The 21,833-nt window shown below is 43.5% G+C and overlaps 1 protein-coding gene across 1 annotated transcript in view; it reads right to left on the reverse strand.

Moving 5' to 3' along the window:
• ATP2C2 (ATPase secretory pathway Ca2+ transporting 2) overlaps nucleotides 1–21,833 on the reverse strand; it is a 57,050-nt gene that overhangs the window by 28,128 nt on the left and 7,089 nt on the right. Inside the window, exons 2-5 of the mRNA XM_069966335.1 lie at nucleotides 13,251–13,361; nucleotides 2,423–2,539; nucleotides 1,852–1,941; nucleotides 1,704–1,739 (exon numbers count right to left, since the gene is read on the reverse strand). Coding sequence (XP_069822436.1) covers nucleotides 1,704–1,739; nucleotides 1,852–1,941; nucleotides 2,423–2,539; nucleotides 13,251–13,361 — 354 coding nt within the window. The remainder of the gene's footprint in view (nucleotides 1–1,703; nucleotides 1,740–1,851; nucleotides 1,942–2,422; nucleotides 2,540–13,250; nucleotides 13,362–21,833) is intronic.

The following is a 21,833-nucleotide window of genomic DNA, read 5'->3' on the forward strand; positions in this document are numbered from 1 at the left end:
TCCTCACCTGCTGTCGGCGTATGTAATAGTGCCGGCAGCTGGAAGGGGAACAAGGAGAAAGCGAGCGCTGACCTGACAGGTCGGCGCTCGTTTGCTCTCCACATCGCCCCAAGTAATGGGGCTTTACACTAGTCATGATGTGACCCAGTGACATCTTGTTCACCCTAGACAATACATGAGAACAGCAACACCAAACATAAGAATATAAATCCATTATCAAATAATATTGATCCCCTTAATAATACTCCAATGATATATTTTAAAAATAAATACATGTACCATAAATCCAAGAAAATTGGTGTAATACTATGTGCCAAAAAGTGCAAGTGTCATATAAAGTGCATACTTGGAAATGAGGTGGATAATAGAGAGATATATAAGAGGAAAACCAAGTAAAATGGCCAATGCTATCACAGCTGATCAGGGTGTGGAACCCCGCGCATTCCCTCCTAAATAACTTCCTGAGGGACCAGCACTAACAATTTTTTCCTCTTCAACATTTCCTTATTATCCACCTCATTTTCAATCATGCACTTTATCTGACATATAACCAAAAGCAGTGTATGGTCAGCACTTTAGTTGCATTCCTTCACTAGTAGTGGGGTGTTTCCCTGGCTGTATGCCACTCCAGGAGAACGGAAAGATAACCCCGTGCCCAGGGGTACACAAACAGAGATACACAAAAAGATTCTCTTCAGCTCTCTAAAAGTTCAATCCTTTATTCATATAATTTAAAATGCTAAAACCTTCAGTGATCACCAATGTAGTGGCGTGTGTGTGTGTCCATAAAGGATGTGTGAATAAAGGATTGAACTTTCAGAGAGCTGGAGAGAATCTTTTGGTGTATAACTTTATCTGAAACTCAGGCCACATTCACACACCCGTAGTGCAGTCCGTGGCTGAGGACCCGCGGCCCGCACTACCGTATGTGCATATGTAGTGCTCCGTGCTTCATGGAGCACTACATTCACACATCATCACCCCAGCGATTCGTGCCGCAAAAAATGGTCTGCATTACAACATGTCCGGTTTTTTTTGCGGCACGGATCGCGGCCCCGTATACACGTACGGACATCTGAGCGGGGCCATAGGATAACATTGGTTTCATGTTCTGTCCGCAATTGCGTGCCCGCAATTGCGGACAGAACAACGAATGTGTGAATTAGGCCTTACACTTTTTTTTTTTTTTTTTTTCACAATTTGGATTTATGGTACGTGTTTAGTTTTAATAAAATATATATCTTTTTCTCTTGGACTATTGTTTAGGGGAGCCATATTATTTGATTATGAATTTATGTTCTTATGTTTGGCGTTGCCCCCCTCGTGTAATGTCTATGGTGAAAAAGGTTTTCACTGGGTCACATCAGAACCAGTGTCAGGAGTGCTCGAGTGTTGTTCTTGTATGAATCTTGTGTAATTGAGCATATGGGCTAACACTCATGTTGTTATTAGTGGGGCTCGACTAGCTTGTTTTCATTTTGACAAACTGCTTATACTGTTACCGGATGAAGAGAGAGTGGTATAAGTTCTATGTTAATACTAAAGTCTTCATGTATTTTATATCAATATGGCATATTCCGGGATATTACAAGACTACAAGAAAATAGGATGATGTGCCATGTGAAGGTTGTCAACAGCTGCAGTGCCCTCAATTCATCTCCTTATATACAGATCCCTTTCCCCAGGCAGCTGGAAGTTCCTACCTGTACAAAAGCCACAGTCACCACGATTAATATCGCCTGCAGAAAAATAAGATAATAAAATAAATTTAAAGAAACAACGATGGTTTGGTAACAGATCTCCAAGGAAAGCAGACCATAGTTATATGGCAGCCTCTACATCTTAACTTACCACAGTAATGCTGACTGCATCCTCGTACTCCTTGGTGACAACGCTGACCAGGGCAGAGCCCAGGAGGAGCAGGATGAGGGGATTTGTGAACTTAAAAGAAAGAAAAATCAGCACGTACAGAGCGAGAAATCCACTTAGCATTCTCTGGAGACGCTAAACACTTATCTATAACCGTGCAACATCCATTATAACCCATTAATGTATGGTAATGAAAACAGTGACTGAAACATGATCAGCTTAAAAAAAAATACAGTGGCGAGAACTGAGTGGGGGCTGTCACGTGGCTAGCACAGTGTAAGAATCATAATACCAATCTGCTTTAGAAAGCATACAATCTTCACCTGGCAGATGATACAGCATGATCTCGGGTGAGGCCATAACTACTGACTGCCATTTTTTGGTCACATGCCTTTGGCCTCAAGGGCCAATAAAAGGTCCACAGAGAAAATTAGTCACAAATATGGGTATAAATGTCTCTGGAGGTTTCCAACACTGTAGATTTCTGATATAATGGTGTTAAGGTGAACAATAGATTAAATGGGACTGATTTTATAACATGAACTAATCCTACCTGTCCCAGATATTTCTTCCAGATGGGATCAGAATTATCCACCTGAAATTCGTTCCAGCCATGTTTCACCCGGCGCTGGAGCACAGAACATTCAGAGAGTCCAGTGTTCACATCCACCTGGACATAGGGGTAATATAATAACGTTATGGTGATCATTATACTATGCGTTAACATCAATAGCACATACAGAACTTTCCTTAACATAGTATCTGGCATTTACTGTTTATCTGGTTTGTGACTACATAACCTTAAGTTATGGCAACTGTAGAGGTGATGTTACCTGACGGGCGGAAAACATTTCCATACAATATAAAGACAATAATAAAAGGAATGTGTGAAGGCGGACGCCACAAAAGTCAGGTAATGCTTTTAGTATGCAGAGCTGCGTATGAATAGCTACATAAAAGTCAAAGTCACACAGAAACTGCACGCAAGGACTGCTGGAGGGGAGTGCATGTCACACTCTTAGTCATCCCCTCCTGATCGTTTTTTATTATCATTTATTTTTTCCTATCCCAAATGTCTTAGAACAGGTGGTAGAATCAGCAAGTGCTCTGACACACTAGATATACTTTGGGTTAGAAATGCTGCCCCAATGTTCAAGTATAAGGTCTCCTGATCCCACACAATATTTACAGCAATGTGAACACTGAATACTATAAACCACATGATCGTTATTACAGTCCTTAATTTAAAAAAAAAATCTTTAAAGGTAAATTACATAATTGCACATTTTGCTCTGAAGCAATTACATCATGAAGTAAAGTTTCTCTAGCTTAAAAAAAAAAAGGACTGTGTTACCCTACATTTCTGGACCCAAGGATTGCAATATACAATAAATAAAACACTATATTATATGCCAAGTTCCACAACCAGTTTAAGGTATTTGGTATAGAAAAACCACAAGTAGCTATCGGGCCCACAAACAAAAGCTATACTTGGCTCCCCAATCCCCCACTGTTGCAAATCAGATTGTGTCCAATCCTGCCTGAACAGCACTTTCATTCAGACACACAGGAAGCACTTTTGGGGGCTTGGGTGGGGGTGCTGCTATGGCCAGTTACTGGCTGGGCAAGGGATATTGAGGTTATGTCGGGACAGCAGTGGTAGGGATCGGCTGGTTAGTAAAACTTCTTGTTATTTTCAAGCTAACCCAAACCCAAGCATACCGTTTTAGTAAACACAATTTATACTGTGTGTTGTGCCATTCCTCTATTTCTCTTGAAATGTTAAAGGGGTATTCCCCCAAAAATTATTTTTGCATTAATACATTGCCCACCCGTAGCTTTCCATCTTTCCAATATAAATTTATTACGGATTCTGCACAGTTTTGCTGTTATCTAGGTGCCCCCACCCCCACAGATTGCATAGAATCATCAGCTCTCAGTCCACTCCGACACCGCTCCCTGCTCCTGGCCCCGACCCTCCGAGACGGCATCACGTGTCCTCCATCTCTTCAATGGGCTGGGTTAGCACTTCTAACCCAGTCCACTGAAGTGAGGGAGGACAATGAGACGCTGCAGCTGTCTGCCTCTCTGACAGCAGCACCACCCACTGTGTGCCCCTCGCCCTGGAGGTCACCAGCTCTATGTAACCTCCCCACCCTGAGCGTACCCCCAGTCTGTGCCCCCCGTCTCCCAGTGGCCACTGGCAGCCTCCGATAAGTGCAACTGTGTAGCGGCGCCCCCCACAGAGATCACCCATATCATGCATCTCCCTCCCCCCACACTGTGTGCACAACCCCTTCACTCCTCCCCTCTCCATCAGGCTGTGCATTTACCCCCGCTCACCCGGTGGCTGGCCGCAGCGCTCCTGTGCCTGCAGCCCCAACTGTGTGACGCCCCCAGCCCTCTCATCCGCGGCCGCCCGCAGCCCCCTCACCCGCGGCCGCCCGCAGCCCCCTCACCCGCGGCCGCCGCAGCCCTCTCACCCGCGGCCGCCCGCAGCCCTCTCACCCGCGACCGCCTGCAGCCTTCTCACCCGCGGCCGCCCGCAGCCCTCTCACCCGCAGCCCTCTCACCCCTGGACATCTCAGCTCTGCTACATCATTTTCCCTATCTCAGCTCTGCTACATCGTTCTCACTATCTCAGCTCTGCTACATCGTTCTCACTATCTCAGCTCTGCTACATCTTCTCACTATCTCAGCTCTGCTACATCCTCATCACATCTCAGCTCTGCTACATCGTTTTCCCTATCTGAGCTCTGCTACATCGTTCTCACTATCTCAGCTCTGCTACATCCCGATCACATCTCAGCTCTGCTACATCCTCATCACATCTCAGCTCTGCTACATCGTTTTCCCTATCTCAGCTCTGCTACATCCCCATCACATCTCAGCTACATCGTTCTCACTATCTCAGCTCTGCTACATCGTTTTCCCTATCTCAGCTCTGCTACATCGTTCTCACTATCTCAGCTCTGCTACATCGTTCTCACTATCTCAGCTCTGCTACATCGTTCTCACTATCTCAGCTCTGCTACATCGTTCTCACTATCTCAGCTCTGCTACATCGTTCTCACTATCTCAGCTCTGCTACATCGTTTTCCCTATCTCAGCTCTGCTACATCGTTTTCACTATCTCAGCTCTGCTACATCGTGCTCACTATCTCAGCTCTGCTACATCCCCGTCACATCTCAGCTCTGCTACATGGCCATCACCTTCTCAACTCTGGTACATCATCATCATTATCATCATCAGGCATAAGCATTGCATGATGGGAAATGTAGTTTCCTATCTTGGATATAGACCATCTTTTAGAAAAACTTGTAACTCAGGAACGGAAGTAGCTAGAAAGACGGGAGACGGCTCAAAATTCTCAGGGGGACTTCGTGAGTAAGACTAGCTAGGTTTGGAGGCATTTCATTTTTTTTTAGCTCTTGGGGGGAATACCCCTTTAACAGCTGGAGGCATATCCCTACACAGAGACTATCCAATCAAAGATGACTGAAAGATTATGTAAGGCTGAACCTCAACTAATAACACCCAGGTGATTATTTACTCATACATTTCTAGTAAGAACAAGAGGAAATGCACAACACAAAGTTATAAGAAAAAAAAAGAGCTCAAAGAATTGTTATATCACATTACAGTTTTGACAGATTATAAGAATTTAATGTACAGAATCCATGCCAAGCCTGGATTGTTCACTTGTAATTTTGTTGTAACGTTTAGGCCACGTTCCAAGAGTGTGAAGGTGAATGCCTTTTTACGAAGCTTCCTGGCCAACTACCAGTCTTCTCCTGACCTGGAACCACTGATTTGCACTTGTCCAAAGGCAAGCCAGTGGTATTGGTAGTAATGGATAGGTTCCGTAACACTGCACATTTCATTGCTTTGTCCCAGTTACCTAATGCCAAAAAATTTGTCTGAACTTTTTATTCTGCATATTGTTAGACTGGATTAGATTGGGGGGGGGGGCAGTTTGTCTCTTGGTTTTGAAAGGCCTTTTGTTCTAAATTGGGATCCAACTCTCATTCCATCCAGCTTTTCCTCCAGAGAGCAATGGGCAAACCAAAATACAAAATCAGAACCTGGAACAGCATTTAAGGTGTTTTGTGGCAGGAAACCGAGAAAAACGTCAGTAATTTTGTTGAAATTTGTCAATTGGTACAAAGCCAATTATCTGTAACTATAGGTTCCATCCCTGTGACTTGTCTGAAAACGATAATTACTACTCACCAGTAATTAGATTTTCTGGAACCCAGAAGAGAGTTTCCATTTATCTATAGATTCTATAGAAGTTAATCCCCTAAAACTGTCTATATGCTGTCTGCATATTTGGGGAGCAAGCAGTTTCCTACTTTTGAGAAGGTTGGATATTACCGCCTCTGACAGGTCCGCATTCAAATTCTATGCTGTAAGATGAAGACCTTTTACATGGGGATGAAGAATGGGATTCCAAGATAGGAGGTTTGGCACTTCTGGAAGGACCCATGGATCCAGTACTGGGCCAGAAAGAAGTCAAATGCATCTGGATCCTAAATACACTTGGTATCATATATTCAGAGGAGAAAAGGCATAAAGTAGTGCTTTGCACCAGATAACTAGGAAGGCATTAACCCGTAGGGGTATATCCTGTGGATTCGGGGAAAAGAACTGCTTTAGCTTTCTTTTCAAGCCCATCTCTGGTCTGCCCCAAGGTCTCATTATTTTCTGAAATATCTCTGGAATCAAACTCCATTCTGCCTTAGTGATCTCCATCAAGGACTCTGAGCACATAACACCTTGTCGAAGATATGTTCTGGTGCTGCAGTGTATATAGACACTTTTCTCTTTTAAATAGTGTGTATACAATGGGAAATCTTTCCTTTTGGAGAGATTGTTTGGCTTGGCATAAAATCCACACTCAATGTTCTAAGGCTCCTTAACAGAGTGAGACTTGACTTGAAGGGACATCTCTTTGCTTAAGAGGTGTGAGAGCTATTTTTCATATCCTTTCTTCCCAGAATTTTCAGTGGAGCAGCAATGGTCTGTAAGTCTCCACACGTCTTCATGACGGGCTCTCATTAAGAAGAGTCACTACTCCAAATGTGTATGTTATTTATCATGATGCGCAGTTTCGTTCTGCTCCACTGTGCATGACTTTTTCAGCCTGCATGCACACCCTTCCCGAGCAGTGCTTCTTGTCACTTCTAGCATTATCCAGAGCCCTAACACTTTAACCACCACTACTGCCTGAATCGCCTTTCTTAGCTGCTGATGTACTATACCCAGATAACAGGGGCTACCACGGCACTTCCTTGTCTTTTCTGTCATACATAAGCACCCACTGGAGCACCAACACAAGCTGCCACATTATTCCCTTAGGGGAACTCTACCATACACAATGAACAGAACAGAAGCAACTACTTTCCTTATCCTCCCAGGCAGCACCTGGGGCCTGCAGAAGTCTTCTTCAAAGGACATGAAACCACTAATGAAGGTGATAGGCTTTGCCTTTTATAGTTGCAGGTGTCCTGTGCTTGGAAGATGGACTCTTTCTCCTGGTGCTGTCACAGGTAAAGGGAAAAATCCAAAAGATTAACACCAAAGAGTTGTGTACAGCCTGGGCTCAGGTTTAGCAGAACCTGCAGAAATCCCTGAATAAACAAATACTAGTTGTTAATAAGAAAAGATCATCTGGCTCTAGTTAAGTAGGAACCCTTTAAGAACGGGCTCAAATTTATTGGTCCTTATGGAATTTTTGTCCTGTCTCTTTCCATCTGGAACTGGCTGATTCATTTAAAATTCATAATCTTTGCTGAAAAAAATATGTTCCTTCTATTATGTCTGCCCAGAGGCCTCTTCCTCCAATAGAAGTTCTGGATATGAAGTTTCCAAGATGTTCGATTCTAGGTCTTGGAGAGTACTACTGTGGTGAGCCCCCAGATGATGTTGTAGAGGTGGGACGGCCGGTCACTTGCTAGATGGAAGTGTGACGCCACTACTATGGTGGATGGCCTTAGGGTTTTGTCACGTGACGCCAGTGCCTGGTGGGCACACAGGTGTGTTGGCACGCCTGCTTTTAAAGTGTAAGGCCGGTTGTACCCTTTTCCCCTGTGGTCGGTGTCCTGTCTGGTCCCTTGGGATAGTGTAGTCACAGGTAGCCCGAGTGGTGTAATGACCCTCCCGAATAGTAGTAGGACCCGCCACCCACAGAAAGGGCAAATGTTCCAAGGTCGCGATGTAAGTGCTGTGCAGGTGGTCGTGAGTAATCACAGACTCCGTTGGTAACGTTGACTTGGTTTACTATTGGCAAATGTGCAACAGGTAATACAAAGGTGCTTAGATATACACTTGACAAAGTTTCAATTAAGACTAAGACGTAAAACCACCAGATCTGCTTGATAAGTACTGAGAAGGATATAGTAGAGAGGAGCGTGCCGTGAGAGTCTCAACCCAAGTAGTAATGTGTTTTGCCGGGATGTTGGAGTGTGTAGAAGAATACTTGTAGAAGAAGAGGAAGAAGACAACCTGTGCCCGTGTACTGACTTTCCTTTAGTCTTCACACCACCTTTTGCCCACTAGCTTCATTCTTTGGAAGGATGAAAGAATCCGCCCGTGCATAGAACTAAGTCTATGACACGGGCGGAGACACGCGTGCCCGGCGCAGTCTGCGAGCGGACGCGAGCTGAGAATTCTGCAATAGAGTTTCCATCAAAATTATTCAGTGTGCACATACCCTAAGAATAAGACTTTTCTGTAGAGGGGACCTGGCAGAGGGCCAGGGCCCAGGTAGAACCGCTGTGGAGAGCTATCTGAGCTACATCCTTTCTCCACTGAAGCTCAAATAAGACTTCTCCTTCACCCAAGGGATTAACTTCCTATCCAGCGTGTAAGGTGCGTTGTGGTTGGGTGGAAAGAGTGCAACAGAAGAGTAGAAAGGGAAGAGGTGATAGGACAGAAGAAAGTAAAGATCCTACTGGTTCACAGAATCTGGTACATACAAATACAATAACCCTTTGAGATACTTTAGCTGTGCAGCTTCCATACTTCAATATACAATACAGCGACATCCAGTGGTCATCTTTAGTAATACTTTGGCTGCAATAAGACCACAAAAAGTACAGACTTTTACGAAGGGTGTGAACAGCAGTAACACCCCTAGTGGGACACCACACTACAATATTTGGTTCTTTGGAAGGGTTAAGGACATGGCAAAACCATGGCCATTCAATAAGGGTCTTGTGGACACTTATAAAGGGTGGGGTGTGGCTGTAACATACTCACCTAAGCCTGTCACATCACTGTCCTCCTCTGACATATATTGGAGACACTTCCCGGGACCTTGGACAGCTTTCTCAGATTGCCAGGAAATGGACATGATGAGATGCCATTCTGATCACCCATGTGCTGTGCAGAGCAGAAGTACTGCCCTGATCTGGTCCTGCAATTCCATATCTCCCTGAACTGTTCTTTTAGGCTGGGGTTACCGATCACACTGGCTGGTCACATGACCCCTTCACTCATACATGTTAATGGGGTTGTGTTGTCACAAAAATTTCATCCTGAATGGATTTAGACTGCAAGGTTGCGGTCACACCTTGTCATTCACTTGTATTAGTATAGGAGTTGGACAACAAGCAGTGGGATACAGCGATTCCTGGTCATGCAAGTGGGAATTGCTGTGTAGCTCCAGCCTTCATCTACTGATAGGAGGTGCATGTGATATGACTCTATAGCCACACACATTTATCTGCCTGTGCCACGGATTTGCCTTTGCTTTTGCGAGTTGGTTTTGACATGCTTCTACACTTTCTGACCTTAGCTTGGTATTAGACTGTTTTTGCTCCTGACTTATTCACCTTAGTTTTTCACTTTTTCCTTATCCCTCATGCTAATATAGGAAGGAACCCTCACCCAGTTGGGGGCCACCATTTAGAAAGGTCATTAAGTGGGAAGAGAAAGAAGGAGGAATTCATTTACCCTGTGGACAAAATGACTTTGTAGCCATGCGCAATGGCAATATAGTTTACCAAATGCGTCTTATCATAGAAACTATATAGAAATGAATGCACATCAGGTGGGTGGCATAGAGAAGTCTCCAAGAGATGTGACCCATCCATTCTAAAATCACAAGTTATGAGTAACACATGTTGTTTAATGAGTACTTACATGATGTTTTCAATGTCCCTGAGCACTATGCCATGGACTAATTCTGCGTTTACATGAAACGATAATTGGCCCGATCGTACGATTAACGATGTCGGAGTAACGTTTTTTTTTCATAACGATCAGCGTTTAGACGGTACCATATATTGTACGGAAAAATTCGTTTTGCGATCGCTTAAGCTTGTTTATTAATGATATTGAGAATGGAATTAACAGCAATGTTTCTATCTTTGCAGATGACACCAAGCTTTGTAGTACATTACAGTCTATGGAAGATGTGCAGAGGTTACAGGATGACTTAGACACTCTGAGTGTTTGGGCGTCCACTTGGCAAATGAGGTTCAATGTGGATAAATGTAAAGTTATGCACCTGGGTACTAATAACCCGCAAGCATCATATGTCCTGGGGGGAGTTACACTGGGAGAGTCGCTGATGGAGAAGGATCTGGGTGTACTTGTAGATAATAGACTACAGAACAGTACACAATGTCAGTCAGCGGCTTCTAAAGTCAGCAGGATATTGTCATGCATTAAAACAGGCATGGACTTTTGGGACAGGGATATACTACAAACCCTGGCAAAAAGTATGGAATCACCAGTCTTGGATGAGCACTCATTCAGACATTTCATGCTGTAAAACAAACTCAGATCAAAAACACGATACAATATTAAGGTCATTCCAAAGTGCAACTTGTTGGCTTTCAGGAACACTCAAAGAAATGAAGAGAAAACATTGTGGAAGTTAGTGAATGACACTTTTATTGACCAAGCACAGGAAAATAAATATGGAATCACTCAATTCTGAGGAAAAAAGTGTGGAATCATGAAAAACACATAAACAAAAGACCATTCAAAATACATCACTAGTATTTAGTTGCACCACCTTTGGCTTTTATAACAGCTTTCAGTCTTTGAGGCATGGACTTGATGAGTGACAAACAGTATTCTGCATCAATTTGGTGCCAACTCTCTTTGATAGCAGTTGCCAGATCAGCTTTGCAGGTTGGAGCCTTCTTGTGGACCATTTTTTTCAATCTCCACCACAGGTTTTCAATTGGGTTGAGATCTGGACTATTTGCAGGCCATGACATCGACTGAATGTGTCTTTCTTCAAGGAATGCCTTCACTGTTTTTGCCCTATGGCAAGATGCATTGTCATCTTGGAAAATTATTTCATCATCTCCAAACATCTGTTCAATTGAAGGGATGAGAAAACTGTCCAAAATGTCAATGTAAACTTGTGCATTGATGGAAGAATTAACCACAGTCATCCCCCCAGTGCCTTTGCCTGACATGCAGCCCCATATCATCAAGGACTGTGGAAATTTGGTTGTTTTCTTCAGGCAGGCCTCTTCATAAATCTCACTGAAACGGCACCAAACAAAAGTTCCAGCATCATCACCTTGTCCAATGCAGATTCTTGACTCATCACTGAAGACAACTTTCATCCAGTCATCCACAGTCCATGATTGCCTCTCCTTAGCCCATTGGAGTCTTGTTTTTTTATGTTTAGGTGTCAATGCTGGTTTTCGTTTAGCTTTCCTGTATAGAAATCCCATCTCCTTTAGGCGATTTCTTATGGTTCGGTCACATACATTGACTCCAGCTTCCTCCCATTTGTGCTTCATCTGTTTAGTTGTACTTTTTCGGTTTTCAAGACAAATGGCAAGGGAAAGGAAATAGACTGGGTGTGTCCTTTTTCTCTACCTCCAATTTGAGTGATTCCACACTTTTTTCCTCAGAATTGAGTGATTCCATATTTATTTCCCTGTGCTTGGTCAATAAAAGTATCATTCACTAACTTCCACAATGTTTTCTCTTCATTTCTTTGAGTGTTCCTGAAAGCCAATAAGTTGCACTTTGGAATGACCTTAATATTGTATCATGTTTTTGATCTGAGTTTGTTTTACAGCATGAAATGTCTGAATGAGTGCTCATCCAAGACTGGTGATTCCATACTTTTTGCCAGGGGTTGTATTACCGCTTTATAAAGCTTTGGTGCGGCCTCATCTGGAGTATGCTGTCCAGTTTTGGAACCAGATTCATAAAAAGGATATTCTAGAGCTGGAGAGGGTACAAAGACGGGCAACTAAACTAATAAGGGGAATGGAGCATCTTAGTTATGAGGAGAGATTAAAAGAATTACATTTGTTTAGTCTGGAGAAGAGACGTTTAAGGGGAGATATGATTAATTTATTTAAATATATAAATGGCCCCTACAAGAAACATGGGGAAAAGATGTTCCAGGTTAAACCCCCTCAAAGGACAAGAGGGCACTGCCTCCGCCTGGAGAAAAAAAGGTTCAATCTCCGGAGGCGACAAGCCTTCTTTACCATGAGAACTGTGAATCTGTGGAACAGTCTACCACAGGATCTGGTCACAGCAAAAACAGTAGAGGGCTTAAAAACCGGCCTAGACAAGTTCTTAGAGCAAAACAATATAAATGCATATGTATAGCACCCCTCCCCCTTCCCTGTATCCATCCCCTCCTTGGTTGAACTTGATGGACATGTGTCTTTTTTCAACCGTATTAACTATGTAACTATGTAAGCCTATCTCACGCATTGGTTAAATTGGCGAACGACTGTTTAAACGGAACAATCTGCAAATTTTTTGCGAACGATCAGCGACGATTTGAGAACATGTTCAAACATCAAAATGAACGATTTCTCGCTCGTTTGATCGTTCGCTGCGTTTACACGTACGATTATCGTTCAAATTCGATCGTTATCGCGCAAATTCGCACGATAATCGTTACGTGTAAACGCAGTATAAGATTTGCTGATTTTTGAGGGGACAGCTGGGGGCATATTACACGAAGGGCCTACAGGCTGCAGACTGCGCATGGGGATAGCTGGCGCAGACTGTTCATGGGAATAGTTGGTGGCAGACTGTATGAGAGGACAGCTGGGGATGGGTCTCCAAACTGTGGCCCTCCAGCTGTTGCAAAAGCACAATTCCCATCATGCCCAGACAGCTAAAGCTTGGGATTTGGCTCTCCAGGCATGATGGGAAATGTAGTAATGCAATAGCTGGAGGGCCGCAGTTTGGAGACCCATGAGGGCTTCATTAAGGTTACCACAACTCTGTTAATAGTCATGTCTACAGCATATGTGCTCTACTAGATATGTAGATATATGTAACAAATAGAACAAGACAGAGAAAAATGTACAAAACGTAAACGACTGGAGGGGATCAGACATCACCATTGCAGAAATATGAAGGAAATGCTTACATGTAAATATTTTAAAAGCTCGCTCTCATCCAGCCGGCTTGCTTCCTTGGCAGGTAACGGGATGACATCTTCTTCTTGTCCCACAGATTTCAGTTCACACTGGTCGTCTGCCTATGATAATGAGAAGGAATTTATAGACAAATGCTGCCAGATCTGATATCAGTCATATTCATGTACATAGGAAGCATTGTTATAATAGGTATGTAATAGTCAGGGTGGAGGGAATAGCATCACTATACAATCTCAGGCACCTGGGCTCTGCATATGGAAGTGGACAGCGGCATATGGCTCCGGCAAACACGCTACACAGTAGTGCTCCGATGCAATAAAGAAACTCTGTAGTACAATGAAGAAAGTAAGTCAAAGGCACTCACCAGTCCAATGCGTTCATAGTCTGGTTTATTGCAATAACTTCATATGTGCAGGGAGGGGAGAGCGCGGAGCAGGCGAATCCTCACTAAATGACAAGGGGTGCATCACGCGCAGAGTGCTTTTTTTCTCCATGTGTGAAACAACCATTGTCAGTCAGTGAGGACAGGCCTGCTAAACACTCTCCCCTACCTGCACGTATGAAGTTTTTGCAATAAACAGACTATGAATGCATTGGATTGGTGAGTGCCTGTGACTTTCTTTTTTTATTGTACTATACCTGATAGGTATTTTTTTGTACACAGGAGGCAGTATTATAGTAGTTTATTCTTGTCTATAGGGAGCAGTGTTATTATTATGGGGCACAGTATTTTTGTAGTTATAGTCTTGTACATACAGGGCAGTATTATTGTAGGTACTTTCTTGTAAACTGTATTATAGGAATTATCGTAGTTATATTCTTGTACATTGGGGGGCCGTATTATAGTTTTTATACTCTTGTCTGTAGGGAGCAATATTATAGTAGTTCTTGTCTATAGGGGCAGTATTGTTGCTGTATCTTTCAGCAGCTTGGCTTGGATGTTTATCTCACAGTTGGTCTATACTCTACAGGCCTCATTACACATGAGAATTATCTGCCAAATCAGGCAGCTATCACCTCATGTTACAGGAGCAGCCATCAACTGATGAACTAGCAAACATTTTTTTCATTGGCTGATCGCTCACTTCTAACTTGCTGTTAGCTGCGCATCTCCCTGTGTAATAGTAGAGGGTTCTGTAAATAGGAGCAGGGCCGTATTTACCACTAGGCACCCGTGGTCCGGTGCCTAGGGCAGCACCTTGCAGGGGGGCAGCACCAGGGAGCAGGGGGGGGGGGAAACAACTTTTTTTATTATTATTTTTTTAGTCTCCCACCTCCCGGTCAGACTTGCCAGTAAATATGGTGACTTTTTGAGGGGGGTAGGTATGATCAGTTCTGGTGTGGCGGTATTGTTCAGGTCTGGTATGGCTGTGACACCTGGAGCTATTACCTACCAATCTACCAATCCTGTGGTGAGAATTCCTTCAGACAATATGCAGACTGCTCTATTCATTCAGTCAATGTGGAAATTTATGTGTTAAGCAGTTAAAAATCATAAAAATGTGATTCAGACAACGCTTCTAGAAGTAAGAATGCATGTGGCCGAAACCACGCTCCCCCACAATGGGGCGTCTTTAGGTTTAGTGCCTAGGGCAGCAGAAGCTTTTAATACGGCCCTGAATAGGAGGCAATCTAAATGATCAGTGCTCATTTAAAGCATGGCTTGGTCCGTGGAATATGACCTTAAGAACATGATTAAGATTAAGTGGAAATTCTAGCATTTACAAAAAAAATTACAGATCTGCTGTAAAATTACCTTCTGGTCCATTTACAGATAAGCTATGTGTATAGAGTGGGAGATAATCTAAAGTGGCTGCGCAAAAAAAAAGGCTTACATATTTTTTTATGTATTTTAGACTGTTCTTAGATACTTTAGATGTCAACATTTGACATCAAGGGGGTTGCCGAAAAGTGGGCAGTTATGTTCGGGTCCTCCCTCTTTTTTAGGCTTTTTGCATATTTAGTATTCTGCTCCTCATCTAGGAGCTTATTTTGGTCAGTATATTTGGCCAGAAGTAGGTCAAACATGGGAAAAAGGCACAAATATTTTCCTTTTTTGTTTCTCTGTGTTGTTTCAAACTCCTGGTTTTAATTAAAAAAAAACCTATGTTACATTCTACTTATGGAAGACTCTGTACAGCACATAAGGTCTCTCCCAGTTAGGGTTCTGCATGAAATATAGGTAAGGATCTGATAACCAGTTCAACAGTAAGGATGGCATGTCTGCTATGTGGGCAGGGTCCATCTTTAGCAACCCCAAATCAACCAGTGACATCAACCTGCAGGCTCTATTTAGGTCATTGCTGCCACCCAACAGGGAAATGCAGAGCAAACGTCTCAATTATAGACGCTCCCCACACAATATCAACCTGAAGATCCTTATACCGCAGAAATGTTCTAATTCTATGTAAATATCACAGATGCCAAAGTATTAAACAACTGGAGAACTGCCCAGGAGCTGGTACTCCTAACCATAAGATAACCCTGTGTCTCAGAGACTAGGGATTATCCACAATACATAACCTGCAGAATATTGCTCTGTCCTCTCCCCACCTTGGCAAGTAGGTAGTGATCTATTCTGCACATTATTATACCACTGACCATTATTATATCACTGAGATCTGCAGAACAGTGCTCGGATTCCTCTAACATCTGACACATGGTTATATATTGACACATTGTCTATATTTCTGAGCTGACCCTCCTATATATAATTTCCACGGTTATCGGTGCCAGCTGTGCACAGTCACTGCCCCGCCTTAGGTAACCAAATCCAAGAGCACTGAGCTCACATGTGAGTAATCCTCTATGGGGGTCATGATGAGGTGCGGATCAATGGTGTCAGATCTCTGAGCAGGTGATGCAGGAATGTGAACAGTTTATTTAAGGAACTCGAGAAGAAGCCGAGAAACCAGAGAGACAAGGAAGTTGCAGAGGGTGTAGCCATAAGGAAAGAAACAACCTGGTGGTCTCCAGATCAGGTCAGCAGAGGAGCAGCCCCTCCCATGTACTTCTGTATAAGAGGGTACAATGGTTCTGCCACTGTCCAGGAGTCTTGTAGGGGTCAGTCAATAAAGGAGGACTAAAGATAATCGGCTAACATTCAGAAAATTTCTAACATACTTTTGTGTCTAAGTTGTGGATAAGAAGAATTCAGAAAATCTGCAGCAATGTTTTTAATGCAATGAGTGACATCAACAATAAAAATGCGCCGAAGCATCGCTGTGAATATTCACGGCTATACATAGCGGGGTAGATCCAAAGGGCAGATCCATCTATGTGTTGGGTGAGATGTATCACAGAAACCTGAAAACTTTCACTAAAGCTTTAAAAAAAGCCCAACTGGTAGGGTGACGGAGTCGGAAGCGATAACTGTCATACTGGCAATCACTTTACAGTAGGTTATGTACATTGGAAATGAGCCTGTCCTTGGACCAAATGAAATCTTGACTTGAAAGAAAAAGAGTTTATAGGCACCTCCATAAAATCCAAGGAATTTTTTTTTTAGTCCAAGATTAAAGGGTAGTTTTAAAGCGGGGATACTGATGCCAGTTCCCGCGGACTGCGCTAGCCTATTCCCAGGCGCCAGCCCGGCCTGAAGCACCGAAGGTGGGCCCGTCCGCCCCCAGTGTGACGATCTCCCCTCTGTGCAGGGTCCAACAGCACTGGTGGAGTAAAGTTCAGGAGGGTGGTAAAAACCACAGAGATGCACGCCAGGAGGACAGCAATCCTGGTAGCTGACCATAGGAACATCAAATGCAGGCAGAGTCCGACAGCATCCAATGTAGAGTTTCAAAGCTTTATTAGCATAGCAGGTACATGTAGCAAAGTTTCGACCTTGCGGTCTTTATCAAGCATACATACAAATATCATTTGTATGTATGCTTGATAAAGACCGCAAGGTCGAAACGTCGCTACATGTACCTGCTATGCTAATAAAGCCTTGAAACTCTACTTTGGAAGCTGTCGGACTCTACCTGCATTTGATCTCCCCTCTGTGACGCAGCTCCATGGATTCTAATAGAGCCAATCAGTAGTGGATTATAATAGCGGCGTTCCGGGGGCAGTCCGGGGCCCTGAGTTCCTGGGGGGCCCATGACCACCTAGAAAGACTTATACATTCAGTGGTGTACTGTCTCCTGGCTACACTTCCGTCATGATTTGCAAAAAATCACAGGTTTTTTTATGGCAATTTTGCACAAATAAGGACATCATGGCATTATCTATACTGTACTATGAACGCCAGGCTAGTGCCGCCATAGTTACAGTGGGGTGGGGGGGCCCAGGCTTGGTGAACAGCCCGGGGCCTATGGTAAAGTTAATCTGCCCCTGGAGCCAAGTCACAGAAGGGAGGGGGTTTTGTCATACTGGGGGCGGGCGGACCCGCCTTCAGTGCTTTAAGCCAGGCCGGTGATCGGAATAGACCGGCTCCGTGCATGGAAACCAGACCTTGAATCAAAAAAAAAAAAAAGGGCAGTGACACTGGCATCCCTGAGCCGCACCAGTCTATTGATGTAAAAATCTTAAAGAGATATACCTAATGGTACAAAGTAGGCAGAGTACCACTCTATGCTGTAGCATGCCAAAAAACTGTTCTTTTCCTTTCAGAGGCATCATGCCAGATACATCCTTTAAATTTAGGTCCCTTTACAATGAATTCATTTGGAAAAAATGGATGCCCAAGGCCCTGCCTCATTGACACCGGCTGTAGGAATAAAAGTTTGCAAAAAAAATTGTCTGTGGAGCCTCATTTAAGAGTCAATACTTATTGGTCCCTGCTTTTGTACAGGCTGTATTTAAGCTGTTTATCTGATATGGTGATATATCTATTTCTAGAATCAGTCACTAATGTCGAAGACGCCAACCATGAACCTGCATTTAGAGGGGAGAGGATCAGATGATCCATGAGCGATAAAGCGTGTTTTCAGTCAGTTTTCTTTATCACAACCTTCCTCCTCCTGATGACCTACTTCTGTCACAATACAGAACCGGGAAGGCCGCACTGTCACTGCTCATATTTAATTGGCACCAGGAATCAGCACCTTCCTGAAAAAGGGGAAATAATGAGGGGTCTGAGCTGTGCAGGCTGATAAACTCCTTTCTAGAATGTGCCGCCACAGGTACACACAAGGCATTGTTCCCACAGCTCTGAGACCTGGCACAGGATGACTATGGGTCAGGTTGTGCCAACTGAAGGCTTAACCCTTTGTTGTGCAGAGGTCCATTCATTATGTGCACTGTAATTCTTCACATATTATGATAACTACCTACAAAAATCTGTTAAGATCTCCTATAGGCTCAGTAGGTACTCTCCCCAGTAATTGAATATCTCTGTTATATTGCATGGAATCATCCCTTCCTTCCACCACTTTCACCCCTTTTTGATGTTTCATCTCTCACCAGTCGTGGGTACTTATATGTTCTCTTCTACTTATTTTTCTATTCTCTTGTATGTTTCGTTTCTCCCCTCTTTCTTTATGTCTATTTGTTTTCTTTCTTGGCATGTCTATGTACGATAAAAAATAGTAAAAGAGTTGAGTGCAGATGTGTGCCGTCGGCACCCCACTGTTCTTAGGTGTTGTTGAATGGTCATTGCTGTAATATTCTGATGTTCATGTTTGGCTTTAGCAAATGTTTATTACATTATGTACATGTGGTGGGCTGCGTCTCACCCCGTTTGCTCAGCTCGCACTTTCATAAATAAAGAGAATTAAAAAAAAATATTATGATAACTAAAGAGGCAGATGCACAGCAAAATATTACACGCCCCACTGCATAGTCCATTCTGCATACAGTCTACCTGTAGTCACCAGGTGAAAGCCATGCACTGGACTCCACCCTAAATGGAGCTGTGACGTCACAAGTCTCACTCCTGGGCCCAGAGGCCACCTGTAAAGCGACACATTACAATACTGAAGCCACCAATGTCACAGAATGCCATTACCCAGCTGTCCGGATACTTAGTGTTGACACAGGCAATAAAAGAGAAGTAATCTCTTCCTTGTAAGGGGCCATAAAACATGGGTGTCACAGGGTGTGGGTGCATATAGTCCAGTGGGTGTATTGAATCAGGATATTGGGTGGTTTGGGGTGTCAAGATAAAGGCTGGTCATAGGCTAGTGGGAATAGGTTCCCAGCATGTAGGTGTCAGCGCTGCTCCCAGGTTCTTCCTGTTCTGTCCCTGGCCCAGTCTGTCCCATTTGCACAGAACCTGGTGTTTGCATTTCCTCACACGCAGGAAGAATGAACTATTGTTCTGTAGGATAATGCGGATTCTCAGAAACTAAATGCCTACAAGTCAAATATAAACCACAACGTAGAAGGAAACATGTGAGGTCGGGATGAAAGGCTGCAGCGTGCACAGTGCAGACACCCGCTCTATTCATACACAGGGCTGGCCGTATAGAGCTGCACTAATGCACCATCCCCATGGTAAATGCCTTTGGTCATGGTGCTATTTGTACTGTAATGCAATGGACTTATAGGAAAATCACATGCTGCCAGGAATGTCATATCGGCAAACATGATGGGAAGGGAAACCTCTAAGCTTTGCTATACAGGCAACATCAGCCAATATGACACCCACAGGTGCTGTCATCCAGCTTTCCCATAATGCAGTGATACAGTACATCCCCTGCTGCCTATTATAGTACTATAAATGTCCAAAACCAGTATGAGGGCTGTAAGAATGGCCCAAAAAAAAATGGTCACGGGGTATCCTGTTGTTGAGACCCCACGATATCAGTAGTAATCTTTGGGGGAGCTAGTTCTTAGGGAACATTAAGTACAGTATTTCATAGTTCTCAGTTGTATGCCTGTGTATAATACTGACAGTAGATTTTACTAACCTTATAATATACAAAAAATATCAGAACCCACTTACAATTTTGTGAAATTTTACGTGATATAGCCTAGGAGGGTAAAACAAGCGCAATATATAATACCATCTCATCCACATCTTCCATTATTTACCCAAAACTCACAACCATTGCCCCGTCTCTCTGACGCCCTATGATATCAGGAATACACCAAGTTATCTGCAGGACAAAAGACAGCTATTACAATCTTCAGACAATCTTGAACGACTCCCTTTCTGGGCTTATATGTCACGCTGAGTCGTTATATTCAGTATATAGTATATAGTCTTTCTTTCCTCATTGTTTAGCATTCAGCCCTGAGCGACCATACTGTTGGCATGAAACATTACATCATACAAGTTTTGTCACATGAGTTCTCTTATAGGCACTTTATATGGGGCACACATACCAGAATTCCTAACATCGTAAATGATTCCTGTATTTTTAAAGGGAACCTGTCAGCCTGTCATGCTCCACTGATTTCCTATGGCCATCTGACTTATCTCTGCTCATTTGCATATTGAACACAAAGATGAGCCGCGGTCAGATCTCCACGGCGGGGCCGGCACCGGGACACACAGGAGCAGGTAATTATGCGGGCCCTGTCCAGGGGTGTGAGGTGGGTTTGAGGGGGCTGCCTGGGGTGACAGGTTCCCTTTAAAAAGTTTTCCTCAATGTGATGCCTATGTCCGGCATGGGGAACCTTCAGCCCTCCAGCTGTTGCATTCCCCCCCCAAGTCCTGATTATGTAACGGGGGAAATGCCTTCCCAGCTTTCTCAGCCAATCAGAGCAGGCAATCGATCAACCAGGTTGTGACATCGGCTAAGAGAAGATCCTGGAGCCGCGTGGGGGGTCTCAAAGCGGCACTGGAGCTTTGGCGAGGCACAGATAGAGGTAAGTTAAGATGTTTATGTTCCCCCCTGCCCCAGAGTTTTTTTTTGTTTGTTTTTTTAAGTTGCCCCTGCATTGCTGTGAATCTGTTGCTGTTTTTTTTGTTTCCTTTCTGCTAATACAGCACCTTACTACCACAGCACATCCATAATCCACTTCTCCCATTACATGTTAATGTAATTACATAAAAATCACCCTTCAGTACATTCCCAGACGGTTCAGTCTAAGCAGTCTATTTGTGTGTCATGACACAGCAGGGAGGAGAATGGCTTGTAAGCAGGTGCTCTCTTGTCATTGGCCAGATAAGTGAGGGAGTTCAGCTGTGAGTGCTACCCTGCTCCTTGAAATGGAGAAAATAATAAATATCTGTGCACCAAGTAAGAACCTATAAATCACCTTGCCACTACTTTGAAGGGTTAATGTAACAAAACCATGCAGGTTTCTAAAACTTTTTTGAAAGTACAGGTACGCTTTAATAGCAATGATATCAACCTCAAGATCATTAGCTGTCACTATATGAACCAGTTCCTTGTTCATATCTGCAAGGTGATAAAACAAGAAAAATGATAACAATGTCTGCTTATGGCAAGTCTACTATAAGGAATGCTATTTTACATCTACATGAGTTACCACCCAGCACATGTAAAAGCCGTTCCAGCAGGAGAACAATTAACAGCCAGATTGATTCTGATAATGAAAGTTAGAAAAGAAAATGTTGTGTAATGCAGCGAGAATATTCTTCCGGGCTCCTAGACAGCGCCAGTGATATAGCATAGAAGAAAAGCAGATCAGATTTACCTGATATCACACAATGTCCCAGAAAA

The sequence above is a fragment of the Dendropsophus ebraccatus genome, chromosome 4 (assembly GCF_027789765.1).
Source record: "Dendropsophus ebraccatus isolate aDenEbr1 chromosome 4, aDenEbr1.pat, whole genome shotgun sequence".
In the NCBI taxonomy this organism is placed as follows: domain Eukaryota; kingdom Metazoa; phylum Chordata; class Amphibia; order Anura; family Hylidae; genus Dendropsophus; species Dendropsophus ebraccatus.